The following is a 15,820-nucleotide window of genomic DNA, read 5'->3' as shown; positions in this document are numbered from 1 at the left end:
AGAAAATATATCAAGCAAACAGGTGGTTATCTTAATATCAGAAAAAGTACACTTAAAGACAATATTACAAGAGATTAAAGATGGACATTTCATAATGGTAAAGTATCAATTAAACAGTAAGACATAAAAGTCATGAATGTATGCTCACCTAATAACTGAAAATAAAAAAACATGGAGCAAAATGGAAATAATTACTATAAAGAGCAAATTAAAAATTTTTTAAATTTATTACGTATTCTAATTAGGTATATATGACAGCCAAATGCATTTTGATTCACTGGACACAATTGCAGCACAATTTTTATTTCTTTGGTTGTACACATTATAATGTCACACCATATGTGCAGTAATGCATGTACTTAGGGTAATGATGTCCATCTCATTCCACCATCTTTCCTGCCCCCATACCCCCTCCCTACCTCCCTCCCCTTTGCCCCATCAAAGTTCCTCCATTCTTCCCACCCCCACCCCCACCCTCCACCCACTATGAATCAGCATCCATTTATCAGAGAGAACAGTCAGCCTTTGGTTTGGGGGGATTGACTTACTTCACTGAGCATGATATTCTCCAACTCCATCCCTTTACCTGCAAATGCCATAATTTTATTCTCTTTTAATGCTGAGTAATATTCCACTGTGTATATATACCACAGTTTCTTTATACATCTGTCTATTGAAGTGCATCTAGTTTTCTTCCACAGTTTAGCTATTGTGAATTGAGCTGCTATAAACATTGATGTGGCTGTGTCTCTGTAGTGTGCTTATTTTAAGTCCTTTGGGTATAGACCAAGGTGTGGGATAGCTGGGTCAAATGGTGGTTCCATTATGAGTTTTCTAAGGAATCTCCATACTGCTTTCCAGAGTGGTTGCACCAATTTGCAGTCCCACCAGCAATGTATGAGTGTGCCTTTTCCCCACATCCTCATCAACATTCATTGTTGTCTATATTTTTGATAACTGCCATTCTGACTGGCAGCCATGCTATTTTTGTTACTACAGCTTTGTAATATAGTTTAAGGTCTGGTATTGTGATGCCTCCTGCTTCACTCTTCTTGCTAAGGATTGCTTTGGCTATTCTGGGTCTCTTATTTTTTCCAAATGAATTTCATGATTGCTTTTTCTATTTCTATGAGGAATGAGTTTATGTAGCTCTTGAGATGTTGGCGGAGGAACTGAAATTTTAGTTTACCTGATTTTATTTGGTGTTTATTGAAGTAGCTACATATGACTAGAGGCTACCATGTTGGACAACATAGGTCTAGATTTACTTGTGAGGAAATGAGAAGCCTTGGGTAGCACTTCTCTGTGTCATCCATATTCATGTATAATAAACTGCCTTATAAAGGTAAATATTCAATATAATCTATCTCTGCCTTGCCTGTCTTGCTTTCACCCAGAAGAGCTGATATTTTCTAGAATATGTGTAGTTGAATTAAAATGAGGTTCTGCTTCTCTGACTCTCGTCTATGAAATGGCCTGATGTGATGTTGCCACATTAGCCAACTAGGGGACCTTCTTTTACAGAGGACAGAAAGGGCATAGTGGAGAACACCTAGAGTCTGGGAGGCTGAGGCAGGAGGATCACTTGAGGATGACTTTGAGGCCAGTCTGGGCAGCTTAGCAAGATCCTGTCTCAAAGAAAAGGTTTCTTCTTTTTTTTTTAAAAGGACCAGGAGTGTAGCTCAATGGTAGAGCATTTAACTAGCATGAATGAGGCCCTGGGTCCAATCCCCAGTACAGCAGAACCCTGATAACATCTGTAATCAAGAAACCCCTGTGTGTGGATGGCTGGCTATAATTCCCCATGGCTCTACAGGGAAATAAGCTATGGCTGTACCCATGTGTTCACAGGAAGCCCTAAGGAGAATTGCCTAGCATTTCCATATTTGCATATGTTGTAGAGAGCTTGGCAAAAGGATACCAGTTTGCCCTTTTTTTTTGGCACTGGGAATTGAACCCAGGGGTACATAACCACTGAGCCACATCCCCAGCCTGTTTAATATTTTTTATATTGAGACAGGGTCTCTGTAAGTTGCTCAGGGCCTCACAAAATTGCTGAGGCTGGTTTGGAACTCAGAAATCCTCCTGCCTCAGCCTCCCAAGATGCTGAATTACAAAGCGTGCAGCCCTGTGTCTGGCCCTTTATTTAGTTTTTAAATTATCTATATTTTTACTTTAAAGATAACACATTGACTTCATTCGAAATTCAAATGTACAAAAGTGAAAAGTATCTTACAATCCAGTTCTTTTCTTTGGAGTGAATTAATGTTATTTTCTTTTGTCCTTTAAGAAAAATTTATATATATATATATATATATATATATATATATATATATATATCCACAAATTATAATATTCAGACCAGATTGCTTTACAACTGCATGATATTATATCACAAAGGGCAGCAAACTACAGATTGTAAGTCAAAATCAGCTCACTGCCTGTTTTTGCAAATAAAGTTTTATTGGAACACAGCCACACACACAGTCATTTACATGTTATCTATGCCTGCACTTTCACTGCATTAGCAGAGTGAATGGTTGCAACAGAGACCACATGGCCTGCTGAGGCTAAAATATTTCCTCTCTGGTCCTTCACAGGAAAAGCCAGTGACCCCTGCTCTGGCTAATGGATGCCCCAGAACCCATTTAGCCTCTGTGCTATTGATAGCATGCAGGTGGCCTCCAATTTTTTGCTGTTACAAGTAAGAGTATATTTACTATAATCTATAATTTTGTACATCCATAATTTCCAAAATATAGCAATGGATTTGTTGGATAGATTCCTTGATAAGGAATTTCTGGCTTGAAAACCGTGTGTCCTGGTAATTTTGAGAAGCAAGAGCCAAATTACCCTCTACAAGAGTTGCAACAATATACATTCCCATCAGAAATATTTGATTACCCTTTTCCCCACATCCTCACCAATATAGTACATATGCTCTTTGCGAATATTTTAGGTAAACAATGCTTATTCATTCTATCTCTATTTTGTATTTTCCAAAAGGAAGGTGGAACATCTTTTTATATACTAGGCTTCATACATATTTGCTTCTGTATGTACTACTGGCTCTTATCTTTTGCCCATTTTTCACCATATTTTGTATTTTTTAATTACTGATTTGTTGTGGTTGGTCCTATGATATAAGTTGCATATATGTCCCCAGACAGTTTTTTGTCATTTTTAATTAGTTTATGGTACTAGTTTTCAAGTCATAGGTTAGCCAGTGAGAAAGGGTTATTACAAAAATACTTTAATTCAGACTTCTCCAACAATTACTTTAAGAAGGAGACTCTATTCTTCTCCTTTAAGAAGGAAAATCTATTCTTCTCCCTCATGGCTGAGCTTCTTCTGCTACTTTGATCAATATAGTGTGTTTTCTAACGACCCAGGGGGACTGGGAGTCCACAAAGCCATTTTCTCATCTGTATTTAGCAGCTTTCTCAAGAGGCTAAGACTTGTTCCTATGCCCAAAAAAAGAGCAGCTTCAACAGATAGGCAGTTCTTTTTTATTTTTTTCCCATATTTTTTAATAGGTGGCCAGGCAGTTCTTGTATAAACTCAAGGAGAAAATTATGCTTGCCTACTCAGGCCAGCTGTTCTGCCAGTAATGAAGTTTTACCCAGTGAGACACACACTTCTTTTCAATTCCTGCTGAGGAGGACCCATGTCACCAGAGTAGACTGAATGCTATCCAGCCTTTTCCCAAATAAATCCTACATCTAGCTAGGGGAGATCAGGAATATGTGTGCTACCTGTCAACAGCTGTCCTTAACTAAACACATAACATCCCATGACTGTAAAGTGATATTCAACTGCTGTAATAATGGTAACTGATACTTCTAATGTGAAGATTTGGTCTAATCCCTGGTACATTCTCCTCTTCTTCCATTTCCTAGCAGGTACCTGGCATAAACTGTAGACATTCGATAAAAATTACTGGGCCTGGTGGTGCATACCTAGAATCCCAGTGGCTTGGGAGGCTGAGACAGGAGGATTGCAAATTCAAAGCCAGCCTCTGCAACTTAGCAAGACCCTGTCTCAAAATTTAAAAAAAAAAAAAAAAATAGAAAAGGTTGAGGATGTGGCTCAGTGGTAAAGCGCCCCTGGGTTCAATTCATAGTTCCAAAGAAAAAAAGAAAAGAAAAGAAAAAAGAAACTGTCGAGCATATTCTAGGTGTAAAAAGCCATGTTAGGATCCCCCGGGGAGGAAGACAGGGGAGAGGTTGCCTCTGCATACAAGGTACCCCCAATCTAATGTGGAGGTTGCTAGAGTAGGGACAGGAGGAAGGAATGGATAGAAAAGCCACTGTTCCCCAGGGCAGAAGGAGACACCCAGGAAAGCAGTGCCATCAGAGCATTTATTGAGCACTTAGCAAAGGCCAGTCACTGTTCTGTGCACTTGACAGGTCTAGATGGGTACTGCCATCAATGCTCTCAACTGCTAGGCTGAACTACACAGATCACAAATACGGAGGAATTCTGATTCACCGTTAGAAGGAGCAGGGGAGCCAGACATAGTGTGTCACCTACCTGTAAGTCCCAGCGCTTAGGAGCCTAAGGCAGGACCATCACTTGACACCAGGAGTTTGAGACTAGCCTGGGCAACATAGTGAGACTCTGTCTCAAACAAAAACAAAACGAAAAAAGGGCTGGGGTAGAGCTTAGTGGTAGAGCACTTGCCTGGCATGTGCAAGGCCCTAGATTCAATCCCCCAAACCACAAAAAAAAAAAAAAAAAAAAAAGGTCAAAAATAAAAATAAGCAAGAGCTATCTATTGGAATATGAGCCTGGGGATGCCTTTGTCCTGAGGATTATGCCAGACTTCTCTCAGGATCTTTCCAAACCAGCCAACGTTCCCTTCTCTTCTGTAAGCTAAGACCAGGAACCCCTGGGCCTCCAGGGGACCACTGCTTCCCCTTTGCCCGTGACAGGGAACACAGTGAGGTTAGTATGTTCTTGTGAAATCTGGGAAGTGTGTAAGAGCCCAGGCAGGCAGTTGCTCTTTGCAGCAGAACAACGTTCTTAGAAGGATGTTGTTCACCAGTTGCCAAAACCAGAGAGCTCCGGTGCCTTGCTCAAACCCACAGAGCAACTGCTTGGGGGGAAGGCAGAAGTCACCTTGCAACCCCCGAGTGCCCATCCTGGGTATAAGATCTGCCAAGAATCCACCAGCTAGTTTAGCATCAGAGACCTTCACCGCTCTCCCCACCCTCTGCTTCCCCCTGAGCATCCACTCTTCCCTAAGGCTGGTGGCACTTCTTCCAATTCAGAGTCATGGCCGAGGCTGCTGGAAGAATGGCAAAGGTGGTCAGCAAAGTGGGGCAGGTTTGGAGATGACTCTATTTCCCTTTTCTCCCCACACTTGTATCTCCCAAAGGCTAAATCTCAAATACTTGATTATGATTAAAATTTTTGAAACTTGAAAATCTTTATTTTACAATACACATATATGCCAGGCAAGGTGAGTGGTGCATATCTGTAATTCTAGCAACTCAGGAGGCTGAGGCAGGAGGACCACGAGTTCAAGGCCAGGCTGGGCAGATTAGACCCCATCTCAAAATAAAAAAAATAAAAAGGACTGGGGATGTAACTCAGTGATGGAGCATCTAGTCTTTAGAATGTTTTATCCCCCGTACTACCACCAAACAACATCATCATCATCATCATCATCATCATCATCATCATCATCACATCATAATTTGCTCTCCTGCCCAGAAATATAGATGGAGTGCAAATAGAAGCAGCTCAGCTCCTGCACAGAGGAGCCACGATTTCAAGCTGGTTTCAAAGGTTGGGGACCGATATGTTTGAATTTCATCACACACTCTACCAGCTGCCCTGAGCACCTACCTACAGGTCCTACCTACCCATCCTCAGGGGCTAAGATCGCACACCTACTATTTGGCCCAAGAGAAGAAATCTGGAGGCAGTGGGTTGAAATGGAAATCGAAATAGAGTTATTATAATAACCAGAAAATATGAATCTAAAAATCCATCGGGAAAAAAACAAGTACTCTTAGGTGAGTTAAAGCTGCTACTCACTTGCACTCTGTTGATGTGAGGCGTGGAATACAATACTAGATGACACTGGAGCTCAGAGTGACCAAATGAATTTTTTTCTCTCTTTGAGGATTAAACTAGAAGAAAGTCTCTGTCCGGTGCTGGCAGGTCTTTAACACCTCTGTTATTAATCTCACCTTTCAACAAATAGAAAATAGGCCTAGAGACTTGGCAGTGTAGCAGGCAATGGTGGCTAAAATGTGAGAGTATTGGTTTTTAATTTTATTAATTTTTCAGTTATCTCCTACCTATGGCAAGCAAGATTGTCTTATCGGTTTCTATAGCAATCTAGAACTTTGCTTCCATGGATCTGGTATCACCTGGGAGTGAGAAATGCAGATTCCTGGGTCTGGCTCAGGATCTCCTGCCTCAGAGCCTGCATCTTCGAGATCCCAGGTGATGCTCTTGCTCAGTAATGTGTGAGAACAGAGCGATCCACCTAATTTCAGGGGAAGGCCCCTGCCATTTCAAAGGTCTTCAATGGATGGATTGGCAGAGGCTGCAGCATTCAATACTGGCTGGAGGCCAAGCTCTGGGGTCCTGCTGGACTTGCCTCCTGGTCCTGTCCCCATGGGCCATCTGATCTGGAGCAAATAACTCAATCTCTCTGCACCACTGTCTCCTTGGGGACAATGACAATAATAAGGGCATTTGCGTTACAGGGTTGTCAAGGTTACATGAGAAAATAGACCTAAGGCTGTTAACATGATGCTCGGCCCAGAGTGAGCACCTTATGCATATTAATTAGCCTTAGTGGCCTTCAGCTCCCAGTGGCTTTCACACACACACATTGGTTGGCTATTGTTACTTTTAACATATAGAAAACATATGCATCCATATTTCCATGCTTTTAAGCTTCTAAGAGTTTCTATGTGCATAAAGAGATGGATGCCCCGTAGTGACCCAGGAGGTACTCATATGATTATCATTCTTCTTTCACTGTTGCCTGCATTCTGTGGGCAGGGAGACTTTGGGGGTCGGAAGGATGGCCATTGGCTGACCAGTAGAGCTGGCCCCACCTCTGCTCTCCTTCAGCCACTCCCAGGCCTTCAATAGTCACTCTTGGGAGCTCTTTGAAGCCTTCGAACAGCAAGAGCTGGAGATACTACAACTGAGATAGGAACTTCTCAGCGTGGGGTATCTCAGCCAGGCAATGAGATTGCACTATTTTTGTATTCTATAAATAATGTTCATATGTGGCAAAAAAAAAAAGTGGTAAATTCAGGAAGTCAGTAACCTAGAGAAGAAAATGGGATTTCACCCCCACCCCCACATCATTGACTGGGAGACAGTCCATCAGACTGCATTGAAGAAAATGAGGGGGTAAACTCTCATTTTTCACCTTTCCCCAGCAAAGAAGACCCCAGGAGTCTGCATTTCTCACTTCTTGTATTCATAGTTGGTTTTCACAAGGAAACAAAGACTATCAGATTAACAGAGATCAGGATGGATAATCCCTTGTCTGAGGACCATGTGGGGCAGCTGGCACTGTCTTCTGGTGCTGGGAGGGATGACAGGTTGTCTGAAGGACAATTTGGAAGCGCTCTCCAAAAATCGAAAATACACGCCCTTTAAGCCAGCAATGTAACCAGAGAAATGCCCCCTTAGAGAGAAATACCTTGGGGTATAAAATGAGGAATGGAAGGTAATTCTTTACACCATTGTAATGGGGAAAATTTGGAAACAATCTAAGTATCCATTAGCAAGGACTTTTAAATAAATTACAGTTCTTCCAAACAAGACAACACTATGCAGCCATTAAAAAGAATGTAATCTGGGATGGATGTGTAACTCAGTGTAGAGTGCTTGCCTCATGTGTGTGTGTGTGTGTGTGTGTGTGTGTGTGTGTGTGTTTTAAAAGAAAAGAATATAATGCATCTCTACAAAAACTGCTGTAGAATAATTCTCAAGATGTAGTAAGTACTGTGCTAAAGCAAGGGAGGGAGTGATCCACATTTATTTTGTAAATACAACCATGCTCCATATAACAATATTTCAGCAGATGATGGACCCAATATGCAATGGTGGTCCCATGAGATTATCTCACCTAGTGACATCAAAGCCATCTTGGTGTTTGTACAGGGACACTCTGTGCTGTTCACACAACTGCATAGATTGATGTCACATTACTCAGGACATATCCCCATCATTAATCAACACATAACTATATGAAATACGGCTGGAAGGAGGTGAAAGAAATGGGAGACAGGAGAACTGTGTAATTAGGGCACAAGGAGAAAAGGAGATTGTCTACCATCTAGTCTTTAGAAGGTTATTTCATTTGCATTCTATGTTTAAACTAAATAGAACTTTGTATACGTACTGGTGAGGAAGCCAGTAAAGAAGAGGGATTTGTTGTTGTTGTTGTTGGTGGTGGTGGTGGTGGTGGTACTGGGGATTGAACTCAGGGCTGCTCAACCACTGAGCCACATCCCCAGCCCTTTTTAATATTTTATTTAGAGATAGGGTCTTGCTAAGTTGCTTAGGGCCTCACTAACTTGCTAAGGCTGACCTTGAACTCACAATCCTCCTGCCTCAGCCTCCCAAACCCTTTGGATTACAGGCATGCACTACTGCATCCCACTGAGGAGGGGGATTTTTGAATTGGACAGGGTGTTTCCTCTGGTTAGAGGCAATCAGGAAATTAGGAAGGCTGGGAAGGGAGAGGGATCCAGGCTCCTTGCTCACCCTGAGACCTGCCTCTCCACAGCAACACACGGAGGTGGCCTGCGTGTCCCAGACCCAGGAAGAGAAGCTGGCTGCTACCCTCAGGGTAGAGTTACACAACACTTCATGCCAAGTCCAGAGCCTCCAGGCCGAGACGGAATCCTTACGGGCTCTGGTAAGTGGCCAAGAAGAGCCCCGGCCTTTCTTGTATTAATTATAACTCTGGACTGACAGATTCTAGTCACGCATACGGGTCACAGTTTGCAAAGGAATCCCATCTCACAGCACACGACTTTGGAGTCTGAAAGGTCTTCTGACTCCCAAGGATCATCAAAGATTGAATCCTAACAAGTACAGTGGACACCGTAGTGCCCACCGAGACATCCCTCAGTAGGATGCTGCTGGGAATGTTGGTGGCTAACACCACAGTAGCCCACATCCCCAGAGAATGGCCCTCCATCAGACAGAAGAATCCTGACCCCAGAGGTCAGGATTGACCTGACCTGACAGGAGGTTCACACTCCAGAGCTTTCCATGGGACCTGTAGCCCTGTCCAGCTAAGCCAGGTCCTGACTCAGCACCTTCTCCTTCCCTGTTCTGCTTTCCTCTCCCCTCCTTTTCCTGAGAACAATCTGTTATTTATAAGAGGAGGAATGACAGGTTGTCTGAAATTCCAAAATCCTTGTCCCAGGCTCTAGTTCTGAAGAACTCAGCCTAAGACCTGCTCCCAGACTCTCTGTGCTCTGCAGGCAGGACTCTTGCAGTTATTAATTTTTATGAAAGTCATTATAGTCAGTCCTTTGTACCCACAGATCCCACATCAGTGGATCCAACCAAACCTGAACTGAAAATATTCAGAAAACAAAAATTGCCCCTGTACTGCATATGTACAGTTTTTTTTTTTCCCTTGTTGCATCCTAAACAATACAGTATAACAAAAATGCACAGAGCATGAACATGGGTTAGGTATAAAAGACAGGAGGGTTGCATAAGTTATATGCAAATACCACACCATTTTCCCTAAGGGACCTGGGCATCCACAGATTTTGGTCTTCCCAGCTGTCCTGAAACCATGCCCCTGCAGACACCAGTGGACACCTCTGTTAATAATGCTGCAGTCCACCCCCGATCCCCGAAGGACTAAAGTTCTATTGGGATGAGTCAGGCATAGCTCCTCCAGGGTGCCGCTTCCGGGAGCCCTTGTATTGCTCTACTCACAAGCACTGTCGGTGCACGTCCGAGTGTGTAAAGGAGTTGGTGCATGTAATCCTCGTGCAGCTGAGAGGCTCTGGAGTCCAGCAAGGCCAATAACAGGATCTGCCAATAACAGGGGATGACAGGAAAGGATCTGAGGGGAGCAAAAGCAAGAGTAACGAAATCAGCCGGGCGCGTTCCCCGGCTCAGCACCTGTGTAAATGGCCAATTCCTGCATCATATTTCCCCTTCTGCAAGACAGGGGTGAAGTCACGATCCACCCACTTCTCAGTGTTTCCAGGAGGATCCCACGAGAGAGTGCACATGCTCATGCTCTTCCTGCTGCACGCCTCACATTGAAAGATGTGCTACATTCCTGGAACTGTACCAAGTGCTTTGAGGACACAAGAGTAATTAGTCCCCAAGGAGTCCCCAAGGGACTTCAGTGGAGGAACTGCTATAACCCCAGAAATGAGAGAGCTTGGCATGGAAGTGGGTGGCAGGTAGGATGATCACCCCGAAGTGGGAGGGAGTCAGCCGCAGGCCTTGTGGTCCCCGTGTGGCAGAGAAGGTAGAGATGGCGGAGTTAGGGCTGGGGTCTGCAGGGCTCCATGCACCACGGCGTCCACCTCTGACTCTGCATTTCTAGTAGGTACAGCAGTCCTATGGGATTGGGGACTGCTACTCAGATGCTAGAGGGGTGTGGCTGTGTGACCCCCCCTCTCAGCCTCAAGTGAGGGTCTACTCTGGTTGGCATATCTATCTGGTGGCTTATGACAACAGGGAATCATTTGTTCCCTCATCCTGTGATTTAGGCAGAGTTCTGCAGGGATAGCTCTTCTCTGTTCCAAGGGCACCTGCCAGGGCTGGGACACCCAGGAGTGGCTTCTTCAACTCACATGTGTGGTGGTTCGGTTATGCATCTCCTTCTCTAGCTGTGTGACCTCTCCGGGTAGCTAGCTGGGGTCTCTCATCTCCTAGAGTCTCAAAGTCTCAAAAGTACTTGGACTTCTGATGTGGCATCTGGCTTCCCTCAGAGATGGAGCACAGAAGCTACCAGGCCTCTTGACACTTGGGTTTTGAAGTCCCTGAGTATCGCTCAGACCACATTCTCTTGATGAAAGCAATGACAAGACCAGCCACCTCCAACAGGAAAGGAGATTAAACCCCCCTCTTGATGGAACAGCAGGGACAAGGTCACATTGAGAAAGACCGTGTGGGATAGTGATAAGGGTAGCAGCTGCCTTTGGAAATGTGATCCACTGGAAGATCAGAATAGTAATTTACCTCATGAAGTGACCAGGAGGATTGGTGAGATAACGCATGTCAAGCCCTAGTGCTGTGCCCAGCACAGAGGGGTCAGACAATAAATGGCATCTATTATTATTTATCATATAAAATCATAACTAATAGTTCAGTTACCCCGAGTTGGCATGATCAGCCACCTGGTGACCTCATTTAGACCCTGTGGTCCTAACTTTTGGGACGAATGTGCACCCCAAGTCCCCACCGCCCACCTAAACTTCAGATGGCCAAGCTGGCTGGACTTTCAGTCCCCTTTGCCACCTTCAAGCCCCAGTGCTGCAGACTGAAGTCTACTCAACATTCACCAAACCAGGACTGGGAGGAAGTCAGGCACAAAAGCCACAGACAGGCACTATTTTGCTTTCTGAAGGATTTTTAAAAAATCCAACAAGTCCCTTCAAGTCTCCAGAGACCTGGGGACTAAGTGATCTTCTGTGAATTCAGTCCCCTGCTGCGGAGCTGTGGATGAGGTGAAGCACAAGAGACAGAAGCCCGGACCTGGGCCCTGGACACACACTGTGCTTGCTGGGTAGGGAATGTTCACGGAACAGGGATTAGAAGCCGGGAGATGAGCAAAGAGGCCACTGAGCTGACCCCAGGGGAGAGGTGATGAGCATCTGATCCCGGGTCCTGGAGTCTGGGAAGGAGAAAACACAAATGTGAAAATCTCCCAGCCCATACAGGAGGGAAGCCCCAGAGAGAGTGATGATTGCATTTCCAAGGGAAGAAAGAGCTTTGAGCTCCCGCTGGTTCACCAGCTGAAGCCCAGAACCCCAGGGGGCCAACAGATTCTGAAGGAAACCACAAGGCGCCATTTGGAACACCTTGATCTGAGGTCTGAGAATCTATTTCCAGGAAGAAGTTCAGTAGCCGCCCACAGGTAGGGGGACAGGGTGCCAGAGGTTCCCAGGCAGGAGTCATCAGCCTAGGGAGGACCACTCAAATTTCAAGTGAGGGGGAGGCCAACCAGCCAGCACCCCAGGCTGGTGGCTCAGAACGGGTGGGGCTCCGTGAGAAGCCCACAGTGAAGGAGCAGGAACATGCTACTGAAATACTAGAAGGAAATGCTGAGTGTGGAAGGCCAGAGACACCATTCCAACTGCAGTGATCTGGGAGAGGGCGCTGGAGGACACTGGTTCTAACCTAAGGATAGATGGCCCGGCCTCAGGCACTAGAGGGCAAGGGCTCCCGCAGGCATTCCAGGAAGAGAGGAGATTTTTCTTTGAAAAACATCTTGTGAGTCCTCTCTTCTCTCTCCTTTCCTTCCTCTTTCCCCCACCCCTGCCTTTTTTCCTTTCTTCCCCCTCCTTGTTATTAAATAAATATATATATATATATATGCACAGATAGATAGACTGACAGATCGAATCACACTAGACCAAACCCTGGCCTCCTGACAATTCTAGATTTTTCCATGAGTCCTGGGAGACGGTTGCCCATTAGTATCCAAACGGTCAAGGCCGGTGTCTGGAGGAATGGGCAGCCCCCCGCCAAGCCAGCCCAGCCCTCCTCCTGCTCTGCACACCCACCCCATCAGGACCCGGCCTGTCCACCCTGGGCATGAACCAGGTTGCTCTTTCGTAGAAACGAGGCCTGGAGAACACCCTGCATGACGCCAAGCACTGGCACGACATGGAGCTGCAGAACCTGGGCGCCGTGGTGGGCCGACTGGAGGCCGAGCTCCGCGAGATCCGCACGGAGGCCGAGCAGCAGCAGCAGGAGCGCGCGCACCTGCTGGCCCGCAAGTGCCAGCTGCAGAAGGACGTGGCGTCCTACCACGCCCTGCTGGACCGGGAGGAGAGCGGGTACGTGGCGGCTCCTCTTCACGCACAGGGAATGCACATGAGTGCATTAAATATTATTTTTTCCCCAAACTTTATACAAGTCATTAAGGGCGTGGTGGCACATGCCTGTCATCCCAAGGGCTTAGGAGGCTGAGGCAGGAGGATCTCAAGTTGAAAGCCAGCCTCAGCATCTTGGAGAGGCTCTAAGGAACTCAGCAAGGCCCTGTCTCTAAGTAAAATGCAAAAAAAAAAAAAAAAAAAAAAAAAAAAAGCTGGGGATGTTGCTTAGTGGTTAAGTGCCCTGGGCTCAATACCAGTACAAAAAAAGGAAGGAAGGGAGGGATGGAAGGAGGGAGGGAGAGAGGATGGATTAAGATTAAAAGGAAAAAATCACTCGGGAGCTCCCTCCATCCACACCACACTCACATTCCCACTCTCATAGTTTAGCTGTGATCTTCCAGGATTTTTCTATTCACACTCATATATTTTTTCACATATACATACATGTATATTATATATGCATGTGTAGATGTATATGTACTTTTGTGTGTGTGGCCCTGGGAATCGAATCCAGAGACACTATACCACTGAGTTACATCCCCAGTCCTTTTTATTTTTATTTATGTATTTTTTTTATTTTGAGAGACTCTCTATTTATTTCAGAGTCTCAAAAATAGGTGATGTAGGCTGTTCAATGATTTCACTAAGGACTCCAGCTCTTTCCATCTTTCCAACATAACACAATATCTTGGCTTTTTTGGTCTTTTTTTTTTTTTTTTTTTTTTTTTTTTTTACCCCGGGGTTGCCCAAATGCCTGCCACATCCTTATTCATGGCCAAAAGAAGAGAGAGGGAAGGGGCAGCAGCAAAAACCCTTTCCCCTGAGTGGCTCTCTCTTTTTATCAGTGAAGAAAAAAAAAATTTTTTTTTGAGAAGGTGTCCAGCGGAGCTGTTCATGTTTCCATACCTACCTGCAAGAGACACTAGGAAGGCAGCTGGCTATTCCAGACTCGGTAGTGAAGGCAGGCCAGGTACTGGGAATGGCACTTGGGCTGACCAGCACAGGGTCTGCCAACATCACATGCCCCGCCCCCATGAATACATCAGCACATATGCAGTCTTATTTTAATAGATAGGGATTCCAGAGTCATCCACGTCAGCATGGGGCTTAGCTCCATCCCAAACTCCCTCCGGCAATCCAGGACTTTATTTATTTATTGTTTTCCTAGTTCTGTAGCCTCCTATGTCCCTCCAGGGTCCCATATATTGGAAAAGGAGCAGGACAGAAGCTCTAAGGGACAATTAGGGATCATGCAGCCCACGGCCCCCCTCCCCATAAAGAGAATGCACAGGCCCTGGCTGGAAGAGATGGGTGAACCATGACATGCAGGGGAGAAGCAGAACCAGGACTAGAGCCAGGTCTCCCGGTCACTCCAGCAGTGTGTCAGCTCTGCCTTGGGAGGGAAATCAAGAGAGCCACATGGAAGTCACCTAACCCTAACCCACAGGCTCCCTTCCAACCGTCTTCTCATCGAATGGCTTTCTTGGGGTTATAAAAGCCAGATGTTCCTAACAAAGCTAATTCTTTCGAATGCCTGTGAACATCTGAGTAAATACACAGAGTCATTTTAAACAAACACCAGGAGTAGTGAGTAAGGCTGAATCCACTCCAGGAACGTGAAGTACTCCACTTGGTGAGTGCCTGCCCAGCCGCCCGTGAAGTCCTAACTCCTGTTATCTTCATTTCTCCCCCCAAAATCCTCCAGGACTGCATCCCATCATCCCCACTGTGCAGACAGGAAACAAAGTCTCAGAGAGGTTAAATCATCTGCCCCAGGTCACACAGCAAAAGGCCATGGAACAGGGATTTAAAACCCAGCACAGTGGTTCTAAATTCTTTCCCCATCTGCCTTTCCTGTAATCCTATTATTGTGATAAGGTTACCAGTGTGCTTCACCAGATGGCTTCTGATTCACACGTGTTTCTTTTCAGCTAGTGGAGAAACTTCCTCCTGTCCTTTCTCACCAACTGAATGGACGCTGCTTGCGGAGTTCCAGTTCCTGCTGGATTGTCTAGTTGGTTCAGTGAGAGCTGAAAAATCTTCCTGGAAATGGAGGTGGGGGGCGTCCTTCTGCTTTCATTTAAGTAGCCTGTAGCTTGAGCAACCTCCCTGGTCCTTCTCCAAATAAATGCTTTGTGTGCAGCCTCTAGTTCTGCCTCCCGGGTTTAATCACCAGTGGGTGGGCGCATCACTTTTCTTTTTCTTTTCCTTTTTTAAAATCTGTTGATGCTTGGGATGGAACCCAGAGCCCTGAGCATGCTAAGCATTCACTACTCTACCATGGAGCCATTCTTGCAGGTTTCTGGAAGGTTCTTTGAAGGTGATACCATCTGCCTCATCATCAAAAGTCAACCATTCTTGGGTTTATCAATATCCAAGGGCTGCTTGGGCAAAAGTCATAGCATGCAGAGGGCACAACGGGGGCGGGGGGGGGGGGTAAAACACCCCCACTTTTGCTGGAGAGGGATTAGCCCAGTGCTTGATTGCATGTGTCATGATGATGGGTGTCACAGCGTACCCAGACCTCTCTCGGGTGCTCTGCATGAATACTGAAGTGCATGCAGATCCACAGAGGAGTTGGCTTATGGTTTAAATCAACTGATTTAAAGGAAATGTCACTTGAAACCTGTGGGAGACTAACTAGGTTGTGGTTGTACTGCCCTCTTGGCCTCAGAATTTTCTTCCAGGGTCCCTCTCAAGTATGTGTGTGTGTGGGGGGGGGTGCTTGGGCCAGCTAAATATAGTTT

General features: G+C 45.4%; 1 protein-coding gene across 1 annotated transcript in view; it reads left to right on the top strand.

The window, feature by feature from the left end:
* The window catches only part of Bfsp2 (beaded filament structural protein 2), a 66,635-nt gene extending 51,621 nt beyond the window's left edge, over positions 1-15,014 (top strand). The window contains exons 5-7 of the mRNA XM_076868748.2: positions 8,774-8,905; positions 12,814-13,034; positions 15,005-15,014. Of these exons, the coding sequence (XP_076724863.1) occupies positions 8,774-8,905; positions 12,814-13,034; positions 15,005-15,008 (357 nt within the window). The 3' untranslated portion in view covers positions 15,009-15,014. The remainder of the gene's footprint in view (positions 1-8,773; positions 8,906-12,813; positions 13,035-15,004) is intronic.
* The last annotated feature ends 806 nt before the right edge of the window (positions 15,015-15,820 follow it).

This window comes from Callospermophilus lateralis, chromosome 10 (genome assembly GCF_048772815.1).
Source record: "Callospermophilus lateralis isolate mCalLat2 chromosome 10, mCalLat2.hap1, whole genome shotgun sequence".
In the NCBI taxonomy this organism is placed as follows: Eukaryota; Metazoa; Chordata; class Mammalia; order Rodentia; family Sciuridae; genus Callospermophilus; species Callospermophilus lateralis.
Note: the sequence above shows the minus strand (reverse complement) of the source record. Positions and strands in the feature narration are given on the sequence as shown.